Below are 17,810 nucleotides of genomic sequence, written 5' to 3' on the forward strand. Positions count from 1 at the left end.
CAATCTTACAATACATGAACAATGAAGTGTTCTTTAGATTTGCTCGAAGAAGTGAGCATAAAAGTGGAAAGATCTATCTTACACATATATATAAATCCACATGCAGATCCTACTCCATTTGCAATTAGGCCAAGTTATCATTGCCTAGTAGACAAGATATTAATGGTCTGAGCAAAGGTTGTTGTGGGGACTAACCCCCAAAGTTCTTATTTAAATATTTGATCAAACTGAAACATAAAACAATTCACCCTCAATTTTTAAATTTTATCTACCTACCTACCTACCTACCTACCTATCTAGGTAAGCCCTAAGCTCAACATGGCCCTGGAACTCATGACCCCGAGATGGAGAGTCATATGCTTCACCAACTGAGCCAGACAGCCATCCTAGTCTCAACAATTTTTAAAAAACAGTGAGTGATTAAACTTTTCTTTACATATCTACTTCTAAATTTTTTCTCTATCTGCTAAGATTGGAAACTACCTAACCCAAATGAGTTTAACAGAACAGTTAAAAATTAAAATTTTGATATTATCTTCCTACCATTAAATTCAGCTGTAATAAACACCATCAGAAGTGCCATAATAAGGCTATCTTCAAGTATTAGTGAATACTATTTTTCTAATGGGGCAACAATAAAGTCAACAAAATAAAATTCCTGTATACTTGATATATTTTATTGTCCTCCTGTTTATTTTTTGATACTTTATAAAACATAAAGTAGGTGATCACTCATAGCAGGACAGCAAACAGGCCAGAGGATAAAGTGCAAATGTGCTTTGGCAGCATGCCCACTAGTCCCCAAGAACACTGGACAATGGAGAAGTGGTTAGGGTGGTAGGGGAGACCAGCAGCTGTACAGAGGACATCAATGGTGTCCCCATCAGTACCCACAGATATGGGGCACTAGGTGTCAGGTGGAGGAAGAGACTAATATGGTGGCAAGATTGGTTACATTGAGCATGTAAGTATATTTAGGATAATGATAGCCAAGATTTTCTACACACATACATGTATTTATGTATGCATGTAAAATACAGATATATCCTGACTAACTGTGTCTGCTGAGAGAGTGCAGAGGCAATGAGAACCCAGGAGCAATAAACACAATGACCACACAAGTCTTGGTTTCTGAACACTACTCTGCTTGAAGGAGCCAAGGTACCTTGGAGAAGTGGAAGCTCCAGGTTGAAGCACGGACTATAAAAGATAAGCCTGGGTCACCTTCTGTGCTAGAGGGTTAGGAGGAGGTCAGAGAATGCCAGGGACACATCAAAATGATATACAAGCCACCTCGAGGGGCCCAAGCTAAAACTTGTGAACATCAAAATAAATGAGAGTAATAAAATAGAACGTACTAATAAATGAATAATCCAGAATCCATGTTAATGTAAATAAAGGAGTAAACAAATACATGAGGAGAGAAGGCATTCTCCATGCAGAATGCCAACTAATAAAAGCAGAATGACAGAGAATTACTCTTTGGAAACCTTCAGAGGCAGCTGATTCAGGCACAGGAACAGGGCACGAACACTGGAGTACTTTCCCTCCAAATACTAATACACACAAATGGAACCACTTTGACTTTACAGCAGAGATAGTTATGAGACTGCAACATAATTAGGTAATGGAGGTCAAGGTCATCAGGGGTGGAATGGGTCCACAGAAAGTGACTGAAATGATGCAGAGCCAAACACAGGATCATTTCTGTGGCATTCCTGCCAAGATGGCATGGCCCAGCTCTGTTCGTGTTGAAATGTCAGATAGACCCAGGTTAAGGAAGGTCAGCACACAAAATAAGGTCTGCATTTTTTAAAATTTTGAGGCCATGATAGGGAGGGAAAAGGTGAGGAATTTTTCCAAAAAAGGAGACTGACAAGTCATAAGAGGAACTATGTGGAACTCTGGATCAGAAAGAAAAGAGACACTGCTGGGAAAGTTGGGGAAATGTGAACCCACTACAGTGGTTATGAAAGAGAATACACTTGTTTTAGGGAAATACACAATGGAGTATTTAGGAGTAATGGGGAATCATATGTGCAACTTGCTCCCAAGTGGTTCAGAAAAAAACTAAAGACTGTGTGCAGGGGAGGAGGGGGGCACACACTTGTGTCTGTGTGTATGCAGAGGGAGAGATGGAGCAAATGCAATTAACTGTTAATACTAGGTGAGTCTAGAAGAGGGGAATATTAGAGTTCTTTGACCTATTTTTGGTTTTTTGTTTGTTTTTAAGTTTGAACCCATTCTTTACTCCTGTACTGACCTATTTTTGCAAGTTTGAAATTATTTTAAAATGATTTAAAAAATTAAGTAAACAATAGCATAAACAATTTTATAACAAGAATTTACTACTCCATCATTTCAGCATTTTCCTATGTTCTATTCTAGGCTTTGTATATAATAACACACAATTTTACATAACTGTAAAGTGTAGATATTTTATATTCAGATATGTTAATTAACACAAAGTATTTTTTCATTTTATTACTGAGCCGTTATAAAGATTATTTTTTTTTAAAGATTTTATTTATTTGAGGGAGATAGAGTGTGAGTGAGAGAGCAGAAGAAAAAGGAGCAGCAGAGGCAGAGGGAGAAGCAGGCTCCCCTCTGAGCAGAGAGCCTGATGCAGTGCTTGGTCCCAGGACCCTGGGATCATGACCTGAGCTGAAAGCAGTTGTTTAACCGGACTGAGCCACCCAGGTGGCTCTATAAAGATTATTTTTAAAAGCTCCATTACATCATACATGTATAACGAATGGAAACCTGAATGCATAGATGAAATAGAATTATTATTCTAGAGCTCATAAGACAGTATGTTAATATAATGTCCTCAGATGATAAACATTAGTTAACGATGTTAGGTTCTATTTCCTGCCTTTGAGGAGAGGTGTACAATAACCTTACTCAGTATGAGAATCAATTCAATACTAAAAAGGTATTAGGCACCTATGCTAATGCTCATTTTCTGTTTTCTGCTACATGGACTATTTTCTCAGTTTAATAACTTATTCTAGAATCAATGTGTTGTTTTAAGACTGAAACAAACAAACAAGACTGTGAAACAGACCTTTTCCCTATCTGGAAAACAGGGTTATACTAATAAGCCTCTGAAATTCCAGCATGTCTCCAAAGTCCCAAAGATTCCTCCACTTGATCTTAGCCAAAAGGCCTAGAAGTGATCCCAAAGACTTCTCCAGTGGCTACTGGAAATAATTTCAAATTGTTCTTTTCATTCTAAAGGGTTATAATTTATCTGAGCCGTAAATGATCTAAAGGAAAAAGCCATTCTTTTCTCTACTTATTTTGAACTCAATTTTACTTGAACTAAGTAAATAAAGGTTCTAAGTTTTAAGAATATGTATGAAATTACCTGAAATTTAGAGGAGGAATGTTTTAATTCAAATAAGACTAAATTCAAACTAATTGTTTGATTTATACACCAATTCCATTGTGTTTAAAATAAAGTTGCTTTAATTGAAATCTAGAAGCATAGTTTTGTAGGGGTACGGCATGACAATTTTTCTCAACCTTTTACATTTATAACTTACATTGTCTTTCTGTTCTTTCTGGAAAGGAGTACAGCCCCAATATTCAAATCCAGTTTTAGGCTAAGAACTAAGTATGTAGCCTTGGCTTTCTTTTGTTTTTTACACAGAATTCTGATTGTTGCTCCTTCCCGCTCAAATATACCCCAGTTTATCTCCACTCTTTAGACTTCTTTTCAAATACTACTTCCTTCAACAATCTCTGTGATCTGTGGAGAAAGGTTAGGTTTCTGCTATCATATATATCTGTACTTTTCTCTTACAGTACTTACAAGTGTAATTTGCTAAATATATATGTAACAGTTGTCCTAATATTCATCTCCTTTGCTAGAAAGTAAACTCAAAGGGTGTGGGACAGGCAGTGTCTTGTACCCCGGTGCCCATCAGTGTAGCTAATACAAGGAAGCACAAAAAGCATTTATTGAATGAATACATGCATGCATGTGTACAAAGACAATACTTTTAAAATTAATTAAAGTGTTTAACTTCCTTTCGGATTAATTTTCCGATTACTCCACAAACACATAATGGCAAACAGTAAGAATTGCTTCAAACTTAAACTTTACTCCAATAAACTAGATTAAAACTCTAGCACATAAAATTTGCTTCCTCAAGTTGAATCTAACAATCAGCCTGTGAGATAACCGGGGTAGATATACCTGTTCCAGGGATGAAGAAAAGATTCAAGTGGCTAAACTCACACACCTAATATAAAGAAAGCCTCACAATTCTTCAGTCAGTTTTTTCCTACCCACTGGCTATCTTCTATGCAGGGCAATGTTTACCCCAAACACATGTTTCCAAAAATACATTTCAAAACTCCAAAGAGCTAAATCTTTTATCTCGGGTAATTAGAAACTCTATTTCAGCGCATTTGCGCTTTAATAAAACTTAAGGTTTTAAAAATGTTAACCCACAAGAGTTAGCCTTCAACTTGTGACGTCACAGCCACTAAGGAGATTTCATTTTACATTTCACTTCTCCCGATTTTTAAATGTCCGCTCATTAAAACGAAATAAATCAGCTACCACATTTTTTTTTCACAACAGCCTACAAAGTAGATTTTACTCTTTGACCTAATGGCAACCGGCGACCTCTCCGTGAAGCCCAAGATTTTTTTTTTCCTGAAACATCACCCTGCCCAAGGGTCTTACACTCCAGCCGTGGATCCCAATTCCAAGTAGTTGGCAAGGCCTACATTTCTGGGAAATAACTATGCTAGAGATGAAGAGGAACACCTTTTTTTACTTACTCTACAAATGCCCTGGAGCAGAGGCAAAGGATTTTATAATCCTCTTCCAGGTCTTCAATGAAGAGAAACATTTCGGCCACGCGGCTCCACTTCTCGCAGCACATTTTACCACCTCAGTGCAGGACGTTCTGAGGGAAACGGCACGGGACAGGCCTTCCCGGCCTCTGCTCGGTTCCTGGAGACCGAACGGAGGTCTCGCCGGCGCTCCTAGGGGCACGTCAGGGATTCGGAACGGGCCCGGGGCCGCTCGAGCCTGGAGCCGGCAAAGGAGCCGCCACCGGAAGTGGCTCCGGGCGCTCACGGGAAGGGGCGGGGCGATGGGGGTGTCACACTCAACGCCGTCCGTGCTACAGCGGCAGTTTGTCTTTTTCTTACCAGGTTGCTCCACGGGGGAACCCGCCACTGAAATTTCTCCTTTTCGCTCGGTCGCTGAGCCACCGAAGAGCTCCCGCTGCTGTTCGAGGGTGAGGGCGAGCCGCTTCTGCCCCTCCCGCCCGAGGTGTGTCTCATCTTGGCTTCCTAGTGCTCCTCCCCTCCGGGCGCACGGCTCCGCGTCAATCGCGCGAGGCTCGGAGCGGCCAAGGCCGCGCGTCTAGTCTCGGGTGGGACAGCCCGGGAGTCCCCGGCGGGGGCGGGCGGGGTGGGCTTCCCGCGGCACTCGGTGTAAGCTCGGGCACCGGAGTGGCGGGGACGGGTGATCCTGCCTGGGTCACAACGAGCCTATTCTCTCCGCCGCGCATCCCCCCTCGCGCTCAAAAACCTCGTTTTGTCTCAACTTGGGCGGCGGGGCGAGATGTCCGAACCTGGGCAGAGGCCTCTGGGCTTGCCTAGTGACCTCTGTTTCCAGGATCCGAATCGAGCCTCGTGGACTCGGGGGGGCCGCAGGAATGAAGTGGTTAAGAAGGCTTCCCGCAGGTCCGGCGTGGAATCCGGGTCTGATGCTCCCTTGCTACCTGTGTGATCCGACAAGCGACTTAACCCTTCTGAGCCTCCTTGTGATCATCTGTAGGATCGCAGTGATGAAGAGTCATCACTACTTCCTAGGGCTGCTGGAAGGACTCAATGAAACTGTGCATATCAGACCTCTCATATGCTATTAATAGTTTCCGTGGGTACCTAGTTTGTGCGCGGCAGATGCCGCGTTGGTCCCTGGGGTTTGCCGCCGGTAGAACAGGTCTCCGTCCGTCCTCAGGCTGCTGGTGCGTAAGAAAAATGCGTGTGCGCTTAAGGATGCCGAACACTGGAACACCACTACTGGATTTGGAAAAGGCAGTTCGTGTTCGGTATGTGGTAGTCGTTGAGACTGTCCAGGCAGCTTCCTCGAAGCAGCAAGTTCCAACGTGAAGGTGGTTGGAGCATTTCCGCATTTGGTTGTGCTGTTAATGCCAAAATAGCATTGTTTAGCATGTGTAACGACTGAGGTAAAATTCGGGTGTTTAAGGCTTAATATTTCAGGTTTAATATTTTGGTCGCATTTACCATGGGATGGAAATAGAAAATTAATTTTCAAATGAAATGTTTATTTCCACACGAAATGCTTATTTCCACATCCTTACTGCTGTCTTACTTTGATATCCGGGATATGCTCATTTTAGTGACTCAAGAAAGTAAGAGTGCTGCACAGTTACGGACACACCGGTGTAGATATGCCGCATTTGGGGGATGAGGAGAGGTTAAGAAAAAAAGCTGGAATAGTAATTATCACAGTGGAAGATTTTAGCTAGAAGTTGAAGGACATTCTGGGTTAAAAAAAAAAAAACAGAAACAAAACACAAAACCTTGAAAGGTCGTTCATAATAGAAACTAGAGTTTGAAGCTTGAATCTGCCGGGTATTGTTTTAAAGATAAAATGATTAGGTTTCCCAGATATATTTATTTAATTTATATTAGAGAAACTTCTTTTAGTTTGAAGTGGAATGCTTATTCACTAGGGCTGAATCCTAAACCCCTGTTAAACAATTATTAACAATGCAGGAGAGAAAAGGGAAATTAATTTTATTTCAGTGACTAATTTAATTGGCATTTTCAGTGTATCTTCAATGTGGCTTATATACTAAAAGTAAGAAATGGATCTGTTGGTATCCATGGTGCTAAAAGTCCTGATAATGGGTGTTTAAAAATTGTTCTATTTTTGTTGTTTTCTAGAAAACAAAAAATCCTCTGTTCTGATGTGTTATTTTTCGAAATACTCTTATTTTAAAAATGTATAAGGTCATTTATAGTAAATGTTCCTCACCAGCAATATCAGCATGGTGATATTTTCTTTATTTGTGATGCACAGGGCTATGTTTAATTGTAGATTTTTTTTTAATAGGAAATGACCTGGAATTTTGGTAATTAAAATAGTGTATCTCTCCCAAAACATCTTTTAACAATTATAGTTTTTAATTGGATTAGAATAGATTGGTAAGGAGTCAAATATAGTCTATGGCAAATTGGAGGGAGGGGGGGCTAGGCGGAAGTAGAGGGAAGACAGAGATTGCAATTTTAACATTTTCAGCCTTTCTGTGAGAGAGAGACAGAGACAGAGTGAGAGGGGAAGAGAGAGATTAAAGAAAGTGTAATGAAAACCAGAGTAGGAAGTAGAAGAACCAGGTTTTAATTTTGGCCCTTGTTTCTTCACTGAATTAATTTAGTAACTTTGGGCAAGTTAACTTGGCTTTCTCTTTTTAACTGGTTTCTGCAAAATTAAGAGGTTGTGTTCATTGAGTTCTAAAGCCGTGCTCTCACACCATCAGAAGTAAGTATTTTATCAACTTAAAAGCTTATTATTCAGACCCTTCTGGTAGTTCTTCAGTGGCAAGCTTTAGGGCACTGTCTTGGTCCACATCTTTCATCAGAGATTTGAATGAACACAGTTAAGGTCTATCTTTATTTAGCTCATATTTGTTAGGTGCTTACTATGTGCCAGGCATATTGTTCTAAGTGCTTTACATATGTTTTCTCATATGATTTTGTTTACCAGTGTATCCCCAAGTGTTTAGAATAGTGTCAAGCACAAATTATTTGCTTAGTAAACATATGTTGAGTAAATGAATTAATAACCCAATGTTTTAAGTCTTATCTGAGCCATGCCATGCCCTTTCTTATACACTGTATTCTGTCCCTTTTGGCCTAGTCAAGGACTGCTGCCAACAATTACTCCTCTCCTGCATCATCTATTTCTTACTCTCCCACTGAGGCATTAGCATTGGTGTTAAAGACCATGTTTTCTTTCATCTCAAAACAATAATAAACTTGGCCCACGTTCCTCTCCAGGTGCTCACCCATTTCTCTGTTCCTTTTTGCATCAGTATTCCTCTAAAGAGTTGTCCATATTTGCTGTTTCCAATTCATTTCCTCTCACTTTTTCATGAATTTACTCCACCTGACTTTCATCCCCACTGTACAAAATAGTTCTTAATTATCTGGATTTGTCAGTGTCTCCATGTTGTAAAACCCAATGGTCCATGATCATTTCTTAGACCTCTCTGCATCATTTGAAACCACTGAATAACTCCTTTCTTCTTGGGAACACTTTGTTACTTTGACATGCAGGGTGCCACTCCTGGAAGGGGAATGCTGTTTCCTCATTGTTGTCCCAACTTCTAAAATGTTGAGTGCCCCAGTGCTCAGTTCTAGGGGCTCTTTTTTATTCTATATTTCCTCCCTAGAAGGATCTTTTTTAGTTTCATGGTTTTCATAAATCTTTATATTCCTAATTCCCAGATATATTTCTCCAAATTTGATATTCCTGCTAATCTCTATGACCAGCTGCCTATTTAAGGTCTTCACTTGGATGTCTGCTAGAATCTTTACATGTTTAAAACTGAATTTCTGATCTCTCTTCCAATCCCAGACCTGTTCTTCCTGTAACTCCATCTTTTCACAAGCAAGCTAATATGATGACGATGCTAGCAATACTTAGGGCTTATATAGTGGAAGGTACTCTTCTAATGTTTTTTAAAAACATATATTCTTGAGGCACCTGGGTGGCTCAGTGGTTGAGGCCTCTGGCTTTGGCTCAGGTCATGGTCTCGGGGTCCTGGGATCGGGCCCCGCCTCAGGCTCCCGGCTCGGTGGGGATCCTGCTCCCCACCCCCACCTGCCTCTCTGCCTACTTGTGATCTTTGTCTGTCAAATAAATAAATAAAATCTAAAATATATACGTGTGTGTGTGTCTGTGTGTCTGTGTGTGTCTGTGTATATCCTCACAACAGTCTTACTAGACAGGTACTGCTATTATCCCCACTTTACAGATGGAGAGACTGAGGCAGACTTGATAAGTAACTTGCCTAGGTCATACAGTAAGTAACAGAGTCTCCTGGAGTACAGACCCACATTGCCAAAACACTGTAGTCATCCCAGACTTCTCTCTCTCTCACTTATATCCATCCATTCATCAGCAATTCCTTTGGCTTTATCTTCACAGTATATCCAGAAATTATCATCTAACAGACTTTCACTCTGTCACCCTTGTCCAAGCCACTTTCATCACTCATTTCAATTATTGCCTCAACTTCCTATTTGTTTCCTGTGCAGTGTATTCTCCATACGGCAGTTATTTAAAACCCAAGTTAGGCAGTCTCGCTCTCTGGTGCCTTCTTCATCTCACTTAAGGTTAAACCAAGCCTACAGAGTTCTACAGTGCTACTCCTCTCTCCATTTCTGACTGCTCTCCCTATCACTCTTCTTCAGCCTGCTTCCTTGTTGCTCCTCAGACCACACCAGTAGACATCGTTTGTATTTACTTTTATTTTAGCCAGGACTTCTCTTCCAAATACCCACATAGTTTGCTTCCTCATTTCCTCAGGTCTCTGCTCAAATGTACCTTTCGAAGAGTACTTCCCAGGCTACTGTATATAACATAGCAACCCTCCCTCCTGCCCTCTTGAGTGATATAGATATCTATTTTCCTCTTATCCTGCTGTATATTTCTCCATAGCACTTATCATCATCTAATGTAGTATATGTACCGCCATATCCTAATTTTATAGATCTTAGCAAGTTGAGGTGCAAGTGGGTTACTCAATATCATACAACTAGAGTCTGTCATGGGGAGTGACCTGAGTGCTGAAACGTTATGATACTAGGGTCTGAAGAGTGATTGAAAGAATTAAGGATTCTGACCAGAAAATGGGATTTCACAGCTCATCATAGCTTTGTTGAAACTTGAGAGTTTGTGTAATGGAAAAGGTTCTATGGTATAGAACTAGGTGCAGTAGGGAAAAGTTACACTGAGATAAGTATGTGCAAGATCTTTTTAGTTGTTCAATGGATGGTTTTGAAGATGGAATCGACACCTTTTGAGTTTTCTGTTCCAGAAAGTTTAAATCAAATTCGAGGATGACTATTTTGGAGGAGGTTCTTGTGTGCAGCACTGGGCCATTGTTCAGTGACTACTTATGAAGATGTCCCTCTTTGCTGTACTGTGTTTGTTTGATAAGTTAGAGTGTAATTGAGGATAAGAAAGTACAGTTCTATTACAGTTTGAGTGGGGGGTAGTACTAAAGAAGGTTTTAAAATCATAAGATATGGGGTGCCTGGGTGGCTCAGTGGGTTAAGCCTCTGTGGCTCAGGTCATGATCTCAGTGTCCTTGGGATCAAGCCTCACATCAGGCTCTCTGCTCAGCATGGAGCCTGCTTCCCCCTCTCTTTCTGCCTGCCTCTCTGCCTACTTGTGATCTTTCTCTCTCTCTCTCTCTCTGTCAAATAAATAAATAAATAAAATCTTTAAGAAGGATAAAATCACAAGATGTTATGATCTTGTTAAAGTCAGAAATGAAACTAGATTATTAGGGCCATTGTATTAAGCAGTAAGGGTCAGATCATCAAAATGATTGGTTTTTAGGCCTAGGAAAAGCTCCTTTTAACATATTTGAGAAACTGTCATATATTTTAATTTATTAACAATATTTAAAATCTCTTTTTCTCTTGAGGTATAATTTACCATAACATTGACCATTTAAAAATGTACAACTTCACGGTTTTTAGGGTATTCCCAAGGTTGTACAACCATCATTACAATCTAATTCTGGGCCCTTTTCATTATTCCCAAAGACACCTCTGTTACCATTAGTGGCTACTTCTCATTGCCCCTTCTCCCCAGCCCCTGGCAACCACTTACCTTCTTGTTTCTATTGATTAGCCTATTCTGGATATTTCGTATGAATGGACTCATATAGGACGTGGCCTTTAGTGTCTGATTTTTTTAATCTAGTATGTTTTCAAGGTTTATGCCTACTGTAGCATGAAGCATTATCTCTTTTTATGGCTGAATAATATTCTACTGTAGGGGTGGAGTACATTTTATTGATTTATTCATCAGTTGATGGGCATTTCACTTTTTTGGCCCTTAGGAGTAGTTTTGCTATCAACATTCATACATGAATTTCTGTGTGAATGCATGCTTTCAGTTTTCTGGGGTACATACCTAAGAGTAGAATTGTTGGGTCATTAGGTAACTCTTTGCTTAGATTTTTGAGGAACTGCGAAACAGATTTCCACCATGGTTGCACATTTTACATTCCCACTAGCAATGTATGAAGGTTCTAATTTCTCCATATCACTTACTTTCCATTTTTGTGATTCCATCCATCCCAGTGGGGGAAGCTCTCATTTTAAAAGTAGTAAGTTTCACTAAGTTTATGTTGCCCTCTAAATGTTTAAACCCTGATACATTATAAGGGTTCAAGTCTTTAGATGGATTGATGAGAATCTGATGTAATTAAAGCCCACATCATTGTACGGTGACAGATGGTAGCTATATTGTGAGCTCAGCATAACATATAGAGTTGTCAGATGACTATGTTCATTGCCTGAAACGAAAATGGCATTGTATGCCAACTATACTTCAGGGGAAAAAAAAAAAAAAAGCCCAGATTGTGGGCTTAATGTGTGTTGTGTTTACCTTCTGTTACCATAGCAGGTGTACAACTTCTCACAAGTAAATGCTTTTGGTTACAAGGAAATTAAATTAGACTAAATCTTCCATCCCGGAGGACTAAGTCAAAGTGTATGCCCTGTTAATAAGTCAGTCAGCAAGATAATCTTGGGATAAAGACAACATATAAATGCTCTTGTATATCTGTCTCTCCCTCTCCCTCCATCCCTTTATTTACTCATTTCCTGTCTCATCTATAAAGGGTTTGAGATGATTTTCTTAAAAGATTATGTAGCATGGAGGAATGACAAAATATCTCCAAGAGTATAATCAGAACCAGGGAAGATCGGAATGAAAGAAGGAAATCTTGTGTAGGACATGATCCTAAAAGCTAATGTAGTTATACCATTGAATATCATATTTGACATCAGCTTATTATCTGGGAAAGTTACTAAGAAGAGACCTGGTCAGTTACACCTTTTACCTTCATACTTTTTCTCCAAAGAAGCAAAGGTTTTTATAGCTCTGAAATTTTTTTCTTTTTTTCTCTTTTTTTAATAGCTCTGAATTTTAATTGAAGTCTCAGGTGGTTTTTATATAATGGACATAAATGGTGTGTAAAGCTGTCCTCATTAAATCTTTGGTTGCATGAGTATAGTTTTTAACTGTGATACAACAGTGTGGGTCTATAATATTTGTCACATATTTGTGAATGTGTCTTGCTATTTATTTTATGGGAACTCTAGATAATAATGATTATCTTTTTTTAATTATATGTTTCTTCCATTTGTATGCTCTGTTTTCCAGAACACATACACTGAAACTTGGGACAAGAAATTTACTTAATTTCTGGTAAGTTAAGTGACTGGTTTAGAGATAAGTGACATGAAATAATTGTATGGCTATAGTTTCAGTCATTGAACACTTAAGAGAAATTTTAGTGACTATAAGATAAAAATGACAGTGATAAATTTTTTATTATTACATAATGTTAAAAGAATAGAGATTTTTTTTTTTTTTGTAAACCCACTTCTAAAAAACAGTAGCCAAAAATGTATGTCATCATTTCCTAAAGAATTGGGTTACTTTTATTGAGTGAAATATTGATGCTTTCTTTTGTGAAGAACAGTTACCTCAACATAACCTGGTTTAAGATTCAGTATGATCCACTTACGATGTAAGTCAGATTATTAAGATCAGTCTGAAATTTCATTCTTCATCAGGTTTATTTTTCTTTCTCAATTATAGCTTGTGAGTTATTTCAAAAGCTAAACCTGACATGCTTCATGAGCATGCAAATGAAACCTTATAATTTTCGCATTGAAGTCTGCAACAAGTTAACCATAGCAATCTACTCATTTTTGGTATTAAGAAATGACTCTATGAGGTATTTATGTAGACTAAAACATTTAACTTTTCAACTGTGAAAGGAATAACATTGGGTTATTTTTTCTTTCTAGTGGCCAAATTAAAGACCTACCATGACAATGAAGAAAGAGACTGAATTTGTCATTTTCACCTAAAGAAAAATGATAAACAAAAATCAAACCTGTGGCACAGGACAGGATTCTATGCCCTATATGACTTGTCTGATTCACATACTTGAAGAATGGTTTGGTGTGGAACAGTTGGAGGACTATTTGAATTTTGCAAACTATCTCTTGTGGGTTTTTACACCACTAATACTTTTAATACTTCCTTACTTTACTATCTTTCTTCTCTATCTTACTATTATTTTCTTACACATTTACAAGAGGAAGAATGTATTAAAAGAAGCCTACTCTCATAATTTATGGGATGGTGCAAGGAAGACGGTGGCAACTCTCTGGGATGGACATGCGGCGGTTTGGCATGGTAAGCAAGATTACTTTGCTGTCTCTGTGTGGCTGTTCATCTGTGTGGCACTGAAGCTATATCATCATCCCATTTTATTGATCAATAGTAAAAAATATAAGGGATACTTACTATTTCATTTTATCTCTTTGCATGCATTGTGTATCTACATGTCTTTCTTAAAATGAGTGTTTCCAAACACATTAGTTCCCATTAAACAAAGAACCATACAACAATGTAGGCTCTTACTGTAACCTAAAATATTAAAGTTTATATGTAAGATAACTAAAACACCAAGAAACTAATTGAAACTGTATAGAAACCTATTTTAAAATACTCAAGTTTATATGTAAGACATCTAAAAGAGTAAGAAACTAATTAAAACTGTATAGAAACCTACAGAAACTTGCTTTAATTATTTAGTATTTAATTCCATTTTGTTCAAAATAAGTGACTTTCCTAGTGTAGATATTTAAAAAATGAATATTAACTAATAATATTAAATATAATTTATATACCATAGTTTACCCATTTTCTGTTTCATTCATTTCAGAGGTCACATGTCTCTTGAATAAATGAGATAGCAACAAGTTTCTCTCCAGGATATTCATTCTTTATCATTTGAGAAAGTGTATTGTTCTATATTTAATGATTGGTGGTTCTGTGGCTACTGTGAAAATTGCCCTCTTGGGGCGCCTGGGTGGCTCAGCGGGTTAAAGCCTCTGCCTTCGGCTCAGGTCATGATCCCAGGGTCCTGGGATCGAGCCCCACATCAGGCTCTCTGCTCAGCAGGGAGCCTGCTTCCCTTCCTCTCTCTGCCTGCCTCTCTGCCTACCTGTGATCTCTGTCTGTCAAATAAATAAATAAAATCTTTAAAAAAAAAAAAAAAGAAAATTGCCCTCTTGTGACCTATTATCTCTACCAATTTTTATCTTATTTGTTAGCCATTTTTGCATTAGGACTATAAAAAAATACAGAGAATTCTGTAGGTGTGTAACAAAGATGTACTTTCTATTTCGTTTTGGGCATCAAAGTGGTTTCCCAGAAAGGCACAGAAGCATAGATTTTGAAATAGATACCAGAGGATATATACCACAGCAATACAAGGCTGCTATTAGCAAAGATCACCTGTGACCTGCTTATTAGGCCTCTGTGTCATCATTTTAATACTACATGCAGTCTTAGAAGACTTTTTTGAGTACTTCTTATGCCACCATTGTTGAATGTTTGACATACAGTCTTTTAAAACTTAGCATAGATTCCATGTATTATCTCCATTTACAGTTTTCCTGTGAGGAAGTTGAGGAACAGAGATTGTTATTTGCCCAAGACACACTAGAAAGCTAGGAAGAAGGGTCAGGATGCAATCTCAGGTATCAAGCTCTAGAGCCTGTGCTGTTACGATCTGTGCTGTGTGGTCACTTTATCTCAGGTTGGGAATTCAGGGTCAAAGTAGTGGTATTCAGCAGGTTTGCAAACAGGAGCCCTTTGCCTTTGATGTACTGAATTCTGAACATTACTCATTAATACTAAGGCTCTTGCCAGTCATTACAACTCTCATTCCCTTTTATGGTTGTTTTACGTGAGACAACATGGTCCTTCAGGATATCACTGTGTCCATCTGCAGAGATTGCATCTTTGTAGGCTGCTCTGGGTTTATTGTCTTGAATATAGTCACACACAGTTCAGTGGCATTGTTTCCAGTACTTGTTGGGAATATATATTCCCCTCCCAAATAGATACCCCCTATATTTCGGGATTATGTATATCATAAGGAATTTTGAGTTTATTTATATTTCAGGAAACATGATTTAATTTAGGTAACTTCAAGCACTAAGCTTATTTTGAAATAGAATATATAATTTTGAGGTGTTTTTATTTTTCTGAGATATTTTTAAATATGCATTTATGGCTTAGAGGAAGTAAAATATATAGTTCTTAGCCTGTTTTAAATTTTTTATGGTAACTTGATATTATATTTTATTGGGATAAATGATACTCTCTTATAAGTGATTTTTCCTTATTCAGCCATTAAAAAATGAAATCCTGCCATTTACAACAACATAGATGTACCTTGAAGGCATTGTGCTAAGTGAGATAAGACAGAGAAAAATCCTGTATCATTTCACTTATATGTGGCATCTAGAAAAAGAAAAAACCCAACGTCATTGAAAAAAGAGGTCAGACTCTTTTTAAAAAAAGGTTATCAGAGGCAGAGGATGGGGAAGGGGGATTGGAGGAGGATGGTCAAAGGTATTAAATTCCAGTTACTAGATAAGTAAGTTCTAGGGATGTAATGTACAACATGACTATAGCTAACACTGCTATAAGATATACAGTAAAGTTTTAAAGAGTAAATTCTAAGAGTTCTTAACACAAGGAGTAAAATATTTTTTTCTTTACTCTTCTTTTATCTATATGAGATGATGAATGATAGCCAAACCTACTGTGGTAATCATTTCACAATATATGTAATTCAAACCATCATTCTGTATGCTTTCAGCTTGCACAGTGATACATACCAATTGTTTCTCAATAAAACTGGAAAAGGTGGTTTTCTTTGCCCTGTTGTTTAGGGACATATATAAAAGGCATTTGTATGCATATTTGGATTTTGTATTGGTATCAAATCAGTTTTAATTCATGCTTTTTAAGGAATCTTCAAAGAAATTTTTTAACTAATAAAAATGTTGATTGTAAAAAAATGTGGTAAAAAAAATAAGGCAAATGATGGTCACCTTAAATTTACTATTGCAGTTGTGTTTTTTTAAAATTCTGGTGTGCTTATAATTTTTTATGTGTTGCCAACTAGTATTTTTCATGTCACTAAACCTTAGTGACTTCTAATGACTATATGGAACTCTGTAAATCTTACAGTGAATTTAGTCAGTTATCTGTTGAACCATCATTTATTTTTAATTTTTTCACTATAAGTATCTTTGTATGAGACTCTATCCAGCGTTTTGTCTTTTGAAATTGTATTTTATGTCATACTGTACATAATTTAAGTGCCGTCACTTTTCAAAAAATTTCTGATTCTTATTTGCTGCATAACATAATGCCTATAGTAAATAAAGAAATATTAATTTGATGTTTCTTAAATACCTACATTTCTAGGCAGTTTGCTTGGTGGTAGGTCAATGAAATGCCTACCCTCAAGTTAGCTTTTAAATAAAGTGTTAAAAATTTTGACTTACTTTTCAAAAAACATTCCTAGAAAATATGAACATTTTTAAAAGGTGGACTCATAACATTTAATATTTCCCTTGAAAATTATCAGGAAGAGTCCTCAGTAAGATAGCTAGATGTTTTTGAGAAAAGTAAAAGCTGTATATTTTAGCACAACTGTAAAGGTAATGAGGACTGTAACTTTCTCCTTAGGGAAGTAAGGAATATTTTATTTTGGGGCTTTTAGGTTTTTTTTTTTTTAAGATTTTATTTATTTATTTGAGTGAGAGAGAGCATGAGCTGGGGGGAGGGGCAGAGAGAGAGGGAGAAGCAGACTCCCCACTGATAGGGGAGCCTGATGTAGGGATTGATCCCAGAACACTGAGATCATGACCTGAATCTAACTGATTGAGCCATCCAGGTGCCCCTTAGTTGTTTATTTTATCTTATTTTATTTTGTGTTTGTTTTACAAGGGAAATTTACTTTATTATCTGAAAATAGGTATGTTTACCTAATGCCATCGTAACTGGTTAAATTCATTGGCAGTACAAAATTTTTGAAAAATATGGTTTGATTAAGTAGGCTGATCATATGGTTCCTTATGTTATATGAGTTAGAGTTTTTTTAAAAATGGGCCATAATAGCATAAACTCAAAAAAATTTTTTAAAGACTTTATTTATTTATTAGAGAGTGTGCCAGAGAGCATGCATGGGGTGGGGGTTGGGAAAAAGGGAGCAGAGGGAGAAGCAGGCTCCCCACTGAGCAGGGACCCTGATGTGGGGCTTGATCCCAGAACCCTGAGGTCATACATGACCTCAGCTGAAAGTAGATGCTTAACCGACTGAACTATCCAGGCATCCCTAAATTCAACTTTCTTTTACTTTATGTTTTATTATTATTTCATAAAGAAATGGATACAATTTATTCACTAAAAGGGCCCTATAAATTAAATGGTATGTAGCAAAGCCTATGGGAAAATTAAATTGAGGTATTAAGAGACATTCCCTCTCTACTTCAGTTGGAAAAGCGTTTCCTTTAACCTCTTCTCTTCTCTTCTCTCTTTTTTTTTTTTTAAAGATTTTATTTATTTATTTGTCAGAAAGAGAGAGAGAGAGAGCACAGGCAGACAGAGTGGCAGGCAGAGGCAG

General features: G+C 37.8%; 2 protein-coding genes across 9 annotated transcripts in view; one reads left to right on the forward strand and one right to left on the reverse strand.

The window, feature by feature from the left end:
• TGS1 (trimethylguanosine synthase 1) overlaps positions 1-5,123 on the reverse strand; it is a 39,016-nt gene extending 33,893 nt beyond the window's left edge. The window contains exon 1 of the mRNA XM_047724553.1: positions 4,798-5,123. Within this exon, the coding sequence (XP_047580509.1) occupies positions 4,798-4,901 (104 nt within the window). The 5' untranslated portion in view covers positions 4,902-5,123. The remainder of the gene's footprint in view (positions 1-4,797) is intronic.
• Positions 5,124-5,146: 23 nt separating this feature from the next.
• The window catches only part of TMEM68 (transmembrane protein 68), a 45,141-nt gene continuing 32,477 nt past the window's right edge, over positions 5,147-17,810 (forward strand). Inside the window, exons 1-4 of one of the 8 annotated variants that reach the window (XM_047724556.1) lie at positions 5,164-5,296; positions 12,221-12,245; positions 12,467-12,511; positions 13,120-13,513. In XM_047724556.1, the coding sequence (XP_047580512.1) occupies positions 13,189-13,513 (325 nt within the window). In that variant the 5' untranslated portion in view covers positions 5,164-5,296; positions 12,221-12,245; positions 12,467-12,511; positions 13,120-13,188. Of the gene's footprint in view, positions 5,297-5,374; positions 5,399-5,430; positions 6,219-12,220; positions 12,246-12,466; positions 12,512-13,119; positions 13,514-17,810 lie in introns of those variants that run through there. The other 7 variants (XM_047724559.1, XM_047724554.1, XM_047724561.1 and 4 more) reach the window with 7 other exon arrangements.

The sequence above is a fragment of the Lutra lutra genome, chromosome 4 (genome assembly GCF_902655055.1).
Source record: "Lutra lutra chromosome 4, mLutLut1.2, whole genome shotgun sequence".
In the NCBI taxonomy this organism is placed as follows: domain Eukaryota; kingdom Metazoa; phylum Chordata; class Mammalia; order Carnivora; family Mustelidae; genus Lutra; species Lutra lutra.